Here is an 11,080-nt window from a genome sequence, read left to right as displayed (position 1 = left end):
ATTATAACTAAAGTGATATACATAAAATACATTTTTTATATGTTGCTATATATAATAACAATTAGAATGTTTTTAAAAGTTATTTTCAAAATACAAACTTTAAAGACTGACTAATTAAAGTGAATAGACATATTCGCAAGGGCATGTATTGCTAGTCCTTTTTCTAAATGGCGAACGAGAAAAAGGTCTAACCAAAATTGCTTAATGTACGGTTTAGAGTCTTTTGTCTTTGAAACATAGGTCTATGTTATAAAGTGTTCTGAGAAATAGTTTTATTTAACGCAAGTTAGGGTATAAGATCCAAAAAAAAAAAAAAAAAAATTCCTCTAGGTAGTAAGGCCACCTAATGTGTTACTTAAAAGGCCAACCAGTGTGTGAATTGATGGAATCCAATTTTATACCAAACTAATTACAAATATTGACATGAGTTTATTATATATATTTTTATCACTTTATCATGATTACTTAATGTATAGCTTTATTTTCATATACCACTTAATCATGATTAACTAATATGATTCGGTATAAATATTGAGCGCCAATAAATTTTTGTCTGAATTATATTCCTTCTAATACAGATGTTATACAGTTAAAAGAGTGGTATAGATATGCATGGAAAAGAAGTGTTGGGAGAAGGAGAAAAGATTATTAGTACTGCAACACATTCATTTCAAAGCAAAGCATTGGAAGACGTGTTCTGGTGAATGAAATCCTGGACTTAACAACTTATTCAAGGTTGGTTTAAGTCATGCTATATTGTCATCTTGTGGAGTAACTATTTTATCTTGAATGAAACAAGTCAAAACTCAAAAGCATTGCTTCAAGACCAACAAAATTCTGTTGTAGTGAAATTAATTTTTCTTCTATAATAAGAGCAAGATATTCACACATGAGATTTACTTATTATTTTTTCTAGTTATACTTGTATATTTCTCATAAGCACATAACGGAAATTCATAGCTGGGTGGAAAGCAAAGGGTTGTTCTTGGTGAGAAAATGATCAAAATGGTCCTTAATGAATTCCAAAAAGTGATAATTCTGGTCTTAAATTATATAAGTAAAGAGAATCATTATTTTTGTTGTTAGATAAATTGAGGTCATTAACATCTTCCACCATGCACAACTTACTCAGCTCAATCGAAATCATTTTAGCCTTCCTTCAATACTATATTGAATTTATTCACCATAAATTTTCAACTTTCTTCAAGCCCTATCCTCACATCAAATTTTTCTCATGGCTCTTTCAACTTAGGGTTAGGAATTTTGATATGGTTCTGAAATCTGATGGAACAATACAAGAAGCTAAGGTATCTTTATTTTGTAGTTTGATAGCTCACGCGCAATGCACATACCGAGGGCCTCGTATATTTTAACAACAGAAGTAGCTATTATCTTTACTTATATGACTTATGACCAAACTGATCACTTTTTTTAATCCACTAAGAACCATTTCTTTCATGTTTATACATTAAGGACCAATTAAAACCAAAGCCCATACATCAAGTACCATTTTGATCATTTTCTTTTCTTGGTGAACCATATATGACAAAACACAAGGCATTTTGAGCGGTCAACTAAAATACCTGCCATCCAATAACTGTCCCACGTGTAACAAACCCAATCTCTCAATCCCCATAGCCTACAAAGCCGACCATCAAAAAGCTCAAAGCTGGGATCGCCACTCTATTATCCATATACATTCATCTAAAACTCTATTCTTTTTTCCTTACTTACAAAATTACAATGTTTTTTATTTTACTTAGTTTCTTGTTTTTGCTTTGATCATGCTTAATCTTGTTTGTTAAAAATTCTTATCCTTTCCTTAATCCAGATCTTATATACCATTTGGATAAAGTTCAAATCTTGGCATGTGGGTGACTTTGCTTGTTTCTGAATTCCAAAGAAGTGTCTGTCATACTGGTTTTCTGCCTAAAAATGTGGGTTCTTGTGGTGTTTCTGACCTGGGATCAAGGAACTGTCACACAGCTGTCCATGTGATCAAGCCTCAAAACCAAGAAAATATAATACAAAAATAAATCATGAAAGGAAATGTACACTTTTGAGCTGATATTTCTGCTTAAAGGGTCACAAAATAAGGGATCTGTTGTATGTTTGATGGAGTAAATGGAAGGAATAATGATGGCTCCAGGGACCAATATGTCACCCTGTAATGGGGAAATAGAGAATGGTTTTTGTAAGGGAAATATGTCAGCAATTGAAGAAAATCAGGAGGAAACTGATTGTTTGAGTCAGCCAAATGCAGGGAAGCCACCAAGAAATAATCCAGGAATGAGGCATTGTATTAGCCAAGCAAGCTTGGCTGGTACTTCTGCATTGGTAAGTGGATCCAATTTCAAAAGACATATTTTGTCAAATCATTATAGTTTGGTCTTTGCTTGCTTTTTCTTAAAACTGAGAGTATTGTGCTTGCAGGTCTTCAAGTAATTCAATTAGTAACAATGGCCAAGTCCTTTTGTTTGCCTTAGTCTCTGTGATGTATGTTATGTACTGAAGTTATATCCTGTATTAATTGCTTGAGGTGATCTATGAGGCTTGTATAGCGCATTCCTATTGTGGAAATAGACTATTTGAAAGTTAAAGAAAGGAGGAAAATTGGATCAGATATGCAGGGCGGTTCCTGGTCATTATTCACCATCACTAGTGGCAATCCTAATTACTTACTAACAGCAGTGTCTGATTCTAGCAGTTAAAATGAGATCCCACTACAGACATTGTTCTTCATGAATAGCCTGATTTGCTCTTGTAAACCTTTAAAAGTTTTTTCTAACATTTGGGGGCTGTTTCTAGCTTTATTTATGATTTTAATAATGTGATTATGCCAACGATGGCTTTGTAGGTCACACAATGATTCATAAGCTGTCATTTATTTGCATTGCACAAATTGCCTTGCATATCTTCATATTATGAATCTGTGAGCGATGACTGTTTTGCGAGCATATACACTTGTAGGTTGTTTAGCTGGAGAGGCTTTTCATCTGGCAGTGTGTGTTTATGCTGCTTGCTAATTGAAAGTTGTATTTGTCTTATAAATCTGCAGGAACCAAATACAGTAATGATCGGTCTGAAATCACCATCAAGTGACAATTGTGCTTATGTACCCATCTTTCGCTCAGGAAGTTATTCTGAGATGGGACCCAAACAGTACATGGAAGATGAACATATCCGTGTTGATAATCTTCGGGAATATGTTGAGTCCAAAGGTCTTCTTTCACAAGGAGCATATTATGGTGTATGTAGTTTCTTATTTCATTCAAACTGATGTACCACATACATTTGTTGAAAATTACATTCTGTATGTAAGTCAAAACATGCCTCTTGACTGATACAACCTGATGTCACTGGGCTCGTTGAACGTCTTGTATTGAATTCCAGTACTAGTCATAAAATTTTAAATTTCAGAACTTAAATTAGAAGGAAAATGAGCACTGTTACTTTTTTAATAAACCATATTATTTTGATTTCAATGATCTCTACCTAGTTTTTGGTAGTTGTATGATACCAACTAGAAATGCGCGAACTTGAAGAGTCAATTCGTTGGATTTTGATGATATTACTAGTCTGATTGTTGTTTTTTTACTCCCAGGTGTTTGACGGGCATGGTGGCGTTGATGCTGCATCATTCACTCAAAAGAATCTCCTTGAATTTATTTTAGAGGATTCCCATTTCCCGTCGATGGTTAAAAAAGCTGTCAGGAATGCTTTTCAGAAAGCTGATAATGAGCTAGCTGATACGAAGACTCTCGACAGAACCTCTGGAACAACTGCTTTAATCGCACTTATTTTAGGACGGTAAGATACTGATCTCCTTTTGCGTAGTTCACTCCTAAAATCTGATTCCTCATGTCAGAGGGGAGCAACAAGTACTGAAGCCATCACTGTCCCTAAACATTGTAGTAGAATACCTTTGTACCAAAAAAGAAAGGCATCAGCAAAAACCTAATCCCGAAGTTCATCACATAGGGGAATGTCGAATTGTCAATAATGAAATAGAGTCAACTTGGAAAATTGGAAGAGAAGTTGATGATATCCATTGTTTCTCCTTATAATGAACTAAACGTTGCTCATGTCTAAGTAGACATGTAGCCAAAAAATCAATTCACAATACTTGTTTGGTGCTGTTTGCTTCATTAGCTTCGTAAGGCAAATACAGATGGCCTCATGTTTGTCCACTTTTACTTTGGGCATGTGGATTTTGCAATTTTTTCAAGCAATTCTCCAAATTGTACTCTGTTTAGTTTACAGCTGACAAGGCCTTTGTTTGATTCGAGAAGAGTATTTTGAACTCGTGGATTGGCCCTTATGCTGTTAAAGTCCATGACTGAGTGAATTTCATTACTGGTTGAAATGTACGTCTATCGCGTATAAGTGGGTCTTCCTTTTGATTTTGGCCTTCAGATTACATTCTATATGACATATCTTTCACGTTTTTAGTTCTGATTTTCACTTATGAAGACACATTTGGACTTACATTACTCCTTTATGTAATCTTTCCTGTGTATCCCACTTAGTTGTCTCGATTCTTGAATAGTAACTTGCACTCATTTATTTGTTATGTATTGTTGGAATAAACAGGACCGTGCTAATAGCTAATGCTGGGGACTCTCGAGCTGTACTAGGGAAGCGCGGAAGAGCAATTGAATTGTCAAAAGACCACAAACCAAACGCTACTTCTGAGAAATTGAGAATTGAAAAACTAGGAGGCGTAATTTTTGATGGCTACCTGAATGGGCAACTGTCAGTTGCACGAGCGCTGGGTGACTGGCACATAAAGGGTGCCAAAGGTTCAAAGGGCCCGTTAAGCTCAGAGCCAGAGTTCGAAGAAGTGGTGCTGTCAGAAGAGGATGAATTCTTGATAATTGGGTGCGATGGCTTATGGGATGTCATGAGTAGCCAATATGCAGTAACAATCGTAAGAAAGGAGCTCATGCTGCATAATGATCCCGAGAAATGCTCAAAATTTCTTGTCAAGGAGGCACTAAAGCGTAACTGTTGTGATAATCTGACAGTTGTTGTAATCTGCTTCTCTCATGAGCCACCACCTCGAATTGAAATACCAAGAACTACAAGGAGGAGAAGTATATCAGCTGAGGGGCTGGATCTTTTAAAGGGGGTGTTGAGTGACATATGAAGGAGAGTCTGATAACTGTTTGTATAGATATAAATTAGCATAGCAAACACCATGGTCAGCAATTTTTCCGAGTTTCCGCTGTCCATGGTTCAAATTGACTGTGATGAGAAAACACGGAGCTTCTGTAACCTTGGAGCCTCCAAGAACTCGATCTTTGCCTTCTTTTTTCTGTTACTACATTCCTTCAAATGTTATTTGCTGATTATCATTATAAGATGTATTCATAGCCAAAGGGGTTCGGTCTGCTCTTGTGAAGGGACTGACAATAATCTATGAAGAAAAGTTAAAAGTTTCCGTTCTCTACAATGTGATTGTAAAGCTGAGCACTTACACTGCAAACATGATGCATTCTCTTGGTAATGTATGTGAAAATGTGTGAAAAGGAGAAATAGAAGTCTTTCTGCATTTTTGTTAAATGGCTTCCATGTTTGATTAACTTGCCAAAAGCACAAGCATAACAGATCAGTCAAACCTACTCACTTGTACCAGTGAATCTTCTGTAAATGCGCATACTTAGAGTAATGAAGCCTCAGCGCATTAGTAGTTTTAAAATGAACAGTTACAGTATAAAGTTAAATTCATAGATCATTTCCCTTTTGGACATTTCTTAGATTGTGTTGAATTGTATCAAATCCATTTTTTATTTTAAAACAAATGGGTCTTGTATAAAACTACGAGTTTTTCTTTCGTTTTAGTTGAACTACAGGAATATCATTTGTTCGACAAAACTTAAAATGAACACATCACATTCCTCTCTCTCACTTCACTCTTTAGAATGCACGATTCCCGTTGAGATAAACATACTTTCACATCTTTTTAACCTAAATTGAGATGTAGAAAAACTCAATAGTTATATATAAATCAACATAAAACTGGTGAAGAAGGTATAGTAAGGGGTCACAAAATTAATCCATAAAGACATGACCGGTCCAATCTGCCCAACTTTTAGATCATTTTTCTAGTATCTTCTTCTTTTTGAACTACAAACATAGCATAAAAAGGAAGACAAAAGAGTTTGTAATCTCTAAATGAAACTTATTTTATAAGAGACTAATTTTGAATGAATTTTAATTTTGCTTTGATATGCCTTATTCGAGCCAAAGACTCTTCCTAAACGCTTCTCTCTACCTCCCCACGAACTGGGGTAAAGTCTATTGTTATTATAGGGGTTCCTAAATGACAAAAGAGAACTTACACATAACCACACAATGTAAAAAAGAGCATTATGTATTTTTAGAATGAATTATCAAGTAAAGCCAAAGAAAACTTGCCTTCGGTGGACATATCACACAAAAACGTAACCCCCTCCCCCGTTAATGTCAATAGCAATTCCCTAATTTTATGTCTCTCTTTTTTCAAATCAATCTAGTGTCATGAAAAGAAACTTAAAACTGCAACCTTTTTTTACACGGATTACCCTTCAAAAGTACTGGTCTTTAATTTTTACCCCTCAAATTGGTGGTCTTTAATTTTTGTCCTTTGCCAAGGTTCTAGGTTTGAACCCAGCTCAATAAAAAGAAAAAAAAAAAAAAAAAGGAATTTCGTAAGGTAGAGGTTTGGATTCGATTGTTAGAGTAATTTTGTACAAAAATCTACGCATGTTTTGCATGTAAGAGAGGGTTTTGCATGTAAGGGAGGGTTTTGCAAAACTCTGCCTTGCGAATCCAAACTCTACCTTACGATTATTTTATTTATTTTTGATTGAGCAGGAGTTCAAACCCAAAATTAAGGAATTTTTATAGGATAAAAGTTAAAGATTTCAAATTTGAGGGACAAAATTAAAGACCACCCCAAAATAAGGACATTTGTGCGAATTGTCCATTTTTTTTTCTGGTGTCATGAAAAGAAACTTAAAACATCAACACGTCTCTTCCTATTAGACCAACAATGAAGCAGCCCATAAGACAATGGGCCAGAAGCCCAGAAATGAAAACTCCACAAACTAACAAACTAAACCCTCTCCCCTCACCGGCGCAGCAAAAGCAGTAGCAAAACCCTCCTCATCGCCGCCGCATTTTTCAACCAATGGCAACCCTAAAAGAAATCCTAACACGCCGCCCAATCTCCGCCACAATCCGTCTCACAGTGGACGCCGGTGCAGCCAAACCCGGCCCACCAGTCGGCCCAGCTCTCGGTCAATACAAACTCAACTCAATGGCATTCTGCAAAGACTTCAACGCTAGAACCCAAAAATTCAAACCCGGTACACCAATGGCCGTAACAATTTCGGCATTCAAAGACGGTACATTTGAGTTCACCGTTAAGTCACCGTCAGTTACTTGGTATTTAAAACAGGCTGCTGGTATTGAACTTGGAAGTGGACGACCTGGACATGTAACGGCGTCGACATTAACGTTAAAGCATGTTTATGAGATTGCTAAGATTAAACAGAGTGATCCGTTTTGTCAGTATATGCCTTTGGAGTCTATTTGTAAGTCTATTATTGGGACGGCTAATTCTATGGGCATTAAAGTTCAGAAAGAGCTAGACTGATTGGTAAGGCTGTATTGTTGTTTTGGGTATTATTGTATTTGGAAATGAGAGTTGGAAAGTTTGTTAAAGCAATGATTTTGTTGTTTAAGGAAGCATGATATCGATTGTGGATGTTTTCTAGCAATAAAGATAGCTTTTTTGAGTTATTTGAGAAAGCATAATGCTTTTGATTATGTTGTTATTGCGAACCTAAGAGCAGAATGGACTAACACATGTCGTTTGGGTACTATGTTTAAGGAAGCATGATATGGATTATGGATGTTTTCCTAGCAATAAAGATAGTTTTTTAAAAAGTTTATTAGAGTTAATTTGAGCAAGTTTAATGCTTTTCATTATACTATTATTGTGAATCTAAGAGCAGAACAATTAGAATTGAAGTTCAGAAAGAGCTGGATTGATTGGAACTACTGAATTTTCGTGTGGTATTTACTTTGTAAGATTTGGAAATGAGAGTCGTAGAGTTTGTTAAAACAATGATTTTGTTGTTAAAGGAAGCATAATATGGATTGTGGATGTTTTCCTAGCAATAAAGATAGCTTTTTTTGAGGTTTATTAGAGTTAATTTGAGCAAACAATTAGGATTGAAGTTCAGAAAGAGCTGGATTGATTGAAACTACTGATCTTTCGTCTGGGTAATTCTGTAATTTTCTTTGTTAGATTTGGAAATGAGAGTCGTAAAATTGGTTAAAGTTATGATTTTGTGGTTTAAGGAAGCATTATATGGATTATGGATGTTTTCTTTGCAATAAAGATAGTTCTTTTTTGAAGTTTATTAGAGTTATTTGAGCAAGTTTAATGCTTTTCATCATACTGTTATTGTGAATTTAAGAGCAGAGTAATTAGGATTGAAGTTCAGAAAGAGCTGGATTGATTGGAACTACTGAATTTTCGTATGGGTAATTCTGTATTTTTCTTTGTAAAATTTGGAAATGAGAGTCGTAAGGTTTGTTAAAGCAATGATTTTGTTGTTTAAGGAAGAATGATATGGAATGGATGTTTACGTAGTAATAAAGATAGCTTTTTGAACTTTATTTGAGTTGTTAATTGAGAAAGCATAATGCTTTTGATTATGTTGTTATTGCGAACCTAATAGCAGAATGGGTTAACCCATTCTATTTGGGTACTGAATTGTTGTTTGGGTACTATTGTATTTGTTTTTTTTGTAAGATTTGGAAATGAGAGTCGTAAATTTGGTTAAAGTATATGTTGTTTAAGGAAGCATGATATGGATTATGGATGTTTTCCTAGCAATAAAGATGGCTTTTTTAAAAAAGTTTATTAGTTATTTGAGCAAATTTAGTGCTTTTCATCATACTGTTATTGTGAATCTAAGAACAGAGCAATTAAGATTGAAGTTCAGAAAGAGCTGGATTGATTGGAACTACTGAATTGTTTTTTTGGGTATTATTGTATTTTGTTTTTTGTAAGATTTGGAAATGAGAGTTGTAAAATTTGTTAAAGCAGTGATTTTGCTGTTTAAGGAAGCATGATAGGATTATGGATGTTTTCCTAGCAATAAAGATAGCTTTTTTTGAAGTTTATTAGGGTTAATTTGAGCAAGTTTAATGCTTTTCATCATACTGTTATTGTGAATCTAAGAGCAGAATGGGCTAACACATGTGATCATGCTGCCACTCTTTTTCTATTTTGTGTGTTAGCATTAGGGGCATGTTTTCACATAGATAGAGCTGATGATGGAAAATTAGACCTACCAATTTCTGTTGTTGATGCAAGTTCTGTGACAATGATAATATTCCCTCTAAGTGCCGTCTTGGTTAAGGGAAATGTTTCTGGTTAAGTTAGAGAAGGGATGGCTGTGGTAATAATGGTGTATTCAAGAAAATAGTAGTTAGTCAGTTACTAGAGTAAACCTGCTTTATGGTGTTAAGACATGCTGATTCATACTTGGTGCATGTTGTCACAACTTATTTGGATTTTTGAATTGTATGTTAAACTGCCTGTGTTTGGCTGTTGCTATGGGCATCCAATCGAGTTGGAATTGTACAGAGAAGATCAGCACGGCTTCTCGAAATGATCCAAAAGTAACTGCCTGTGTTTATCGCAGAATATGGCAGATTCGTTAGTGTTTTCTCATGGATTCATTTCTTTGAAATTTTAGTTTGTTTTATTTAATGTGTTTGCTGAATTCTCTGATGTTAGATTTGGCATTCATCTAGGAAGCACTCAGCTAATTTTCTTGGTCAGATCCTCCATTTCTAGTGTTGCCATTTCACTGTTTTTTTTACTCTTCCATTGGAGATTGTTCATAATCTTAATCTTCTAAGATAGACCTATATCTATTGGCCTTATGTAGGAATGGGTTCCATAGCCAACTCTTGCATCGACTTGGGAATTTGGTATCTGTCTTATGTTTGATTATCAGTGTCTCTTTGCATCCCTAAGCTGTTGAAAGTTGAAACCATAGCTGCACTTATATATATTTTTGCATCATCCAGTTCTTTTCTACATTCTTTTGTACATTTGATTTAAGTTTCCTCACAGGAGATAGTCAGTTATCAGGTTTGATCATTAATTGCCACAAACACTGTTCTTTACTGTTTATACTTACATCATAGTAACAGCCTGCAATTGCCAGTATTCATTCAGGATAAAGAAAAAACAAACTAGCTGAAGCCAGAACTTTGTTAGTCCTATTATAGCGTCTGACACAAATCCGAGCACCTTAGCTGGAAGTATGAGTTTTGTTAGTTTAAAAACATGAAGAGGATAGGCGGACCGACTGGGAGAACTCTGGGTTTTAGTTGACTGACCTTGTCAGTATAGCAATTTATTGGGTACAGATGAATCTGATCTGGACTTTTGATGCTTCTGTGCTGACATAAATCCTTCTAGTTTAGGGAATGAAAGAATTTTTTTCATGCTATGACAGCAATATGTGGTGGGTTGATTTTGGTGTTATTGCTTTATTGAAGTTACTGTTTTATTTTGTACTACTTTTCTGTAACCTAGAGAATCCTGGAAACTGGAAAGATTTGCATTTTGCAAATTTTACTTTGGTAGTGGCAGAATTTATTGTTGTCTCATGTCATTTTGCAAAGTTTAACGGAAGTTTCTTTTCCTCTACTTACTTTTTTCATTCATAAGTTATCTAGAAGTTTTAAGAGGGGACAGTTTACTAGGAATATTAATTTTGTCACTGTGGTTATCAGGTTCTGATTATATGCATGCTGTTTTGCATCATCTCTTCATAGTTGTATTGAGCTAATATTGTATCTGATGATACATTTCCAACCTGCATGGTACCATGATGGAAGTATAATGCAGTAGAATATTAATCTCTTTCTAAAAATATCTTGAAAGTGGGCAAAGCAAGGGTTATGTCAATTTTGTCTATGGTTGGTATTTAGTGCGTATCTGCATGTAGTACTGTGGTCTCTTATTCTATTCTGTTTATGCGCACAAGTTTTATCCATGGTT

At 35.0% G+C, this 11,080-nt stretch overlaps 2 protein-coding genes across 6 annotated transcripts; both read left to right on the top strand.

Annotated features, from left to right (window-relative positions):
• The first annotated feature begins 215 nt into the window (after positions 1-215).
• Positions 216-5,455, top strand: LOC132040031 (probable protein phosphatase 2C 47). The gene is made up of 5 exons (XM_059430637.1): positions 216-735; positions 1,832-2,337; positions 3,059-3,250; positions 3,605-3,810; positions 4,594-5,455. The coding sequence occupies exons 2-5, from the start codon at positions 2,125-2,127 to the stop codon at positions 5,147-5,149; spliced, it is 1,167 nt and encodes a 388-aa protein (XP_059286620.1). The 5' UTR covers positions 216-735; positions 1,832-2,124; the 3' UTR covers positions 5,150-5,455.
• A 1,598-nt stretch (positions 5,456-7,053) lies between these two features.
• LOC132040012 (large ribosomal subunit protein uL11m) lies at positions 7,054-10,668 on the top strand. Of its 5 annotated transcripts, none has more exons than XR_009410548.1 (3): positions 7,054-7,645; positions 8,190-8,606; positions 9,128-9,183. XR_009410548.1 is itself a non-coding variant. In XM_059430614.1 (2 exons), exon 1 carries the CDS (start codon positions 7,175-7,177, stop codon positions 7,640-7,642), a length of 468 nt encoding a protein of 155 aa, XP_059286597.1. In that variant the 5' UTR covers positions 7,054-7,174; the 3' UTR covers positions 7,643-7,645; positions 10,250-10,668. The 5 variants fall into 5 exon arrangements, 2 of the variants coding, with proteins under 2 accessions (XP_059286597.1, XP_059286608.1); XR_009410547.1 differs by lacking the exon at positions 8,190-8,606 and adding an exon at positions 8,146-8,162 and having other exon boundaries at positions 7,055-7,728; positions 8,644-9,183; XM_059430614.1 differs by lacking the exons at positions 8,190-8,606; positions 9,128-9,183 and adding an exon at positions 10,250-10,668.
• The last annotated feature ends 412 nt before the right edge of the window (positions 10,669-11,080 follow it).

Source organism: Lycium ferocissimum, chromosome 2 (assembly GCF_029784015.1).
Source record: "Lycium ferocissimum isolate CSIRO_LF1 chromosome 2, AGI_CSIRO_Lferr_CH_V1, whole genome shotgun sequence".
Lineage (NCBI taxonomy): Eukaryota > Viridiplantae > Streptophyta > Magnoliopsida > Solanales > Solanaceae > Lycium > Lycium ferocissimum.
Note: the sequence above shows the minus strand (reverse complement) of the source record. Positions and strands in the feature narration are given on the sequence as shown.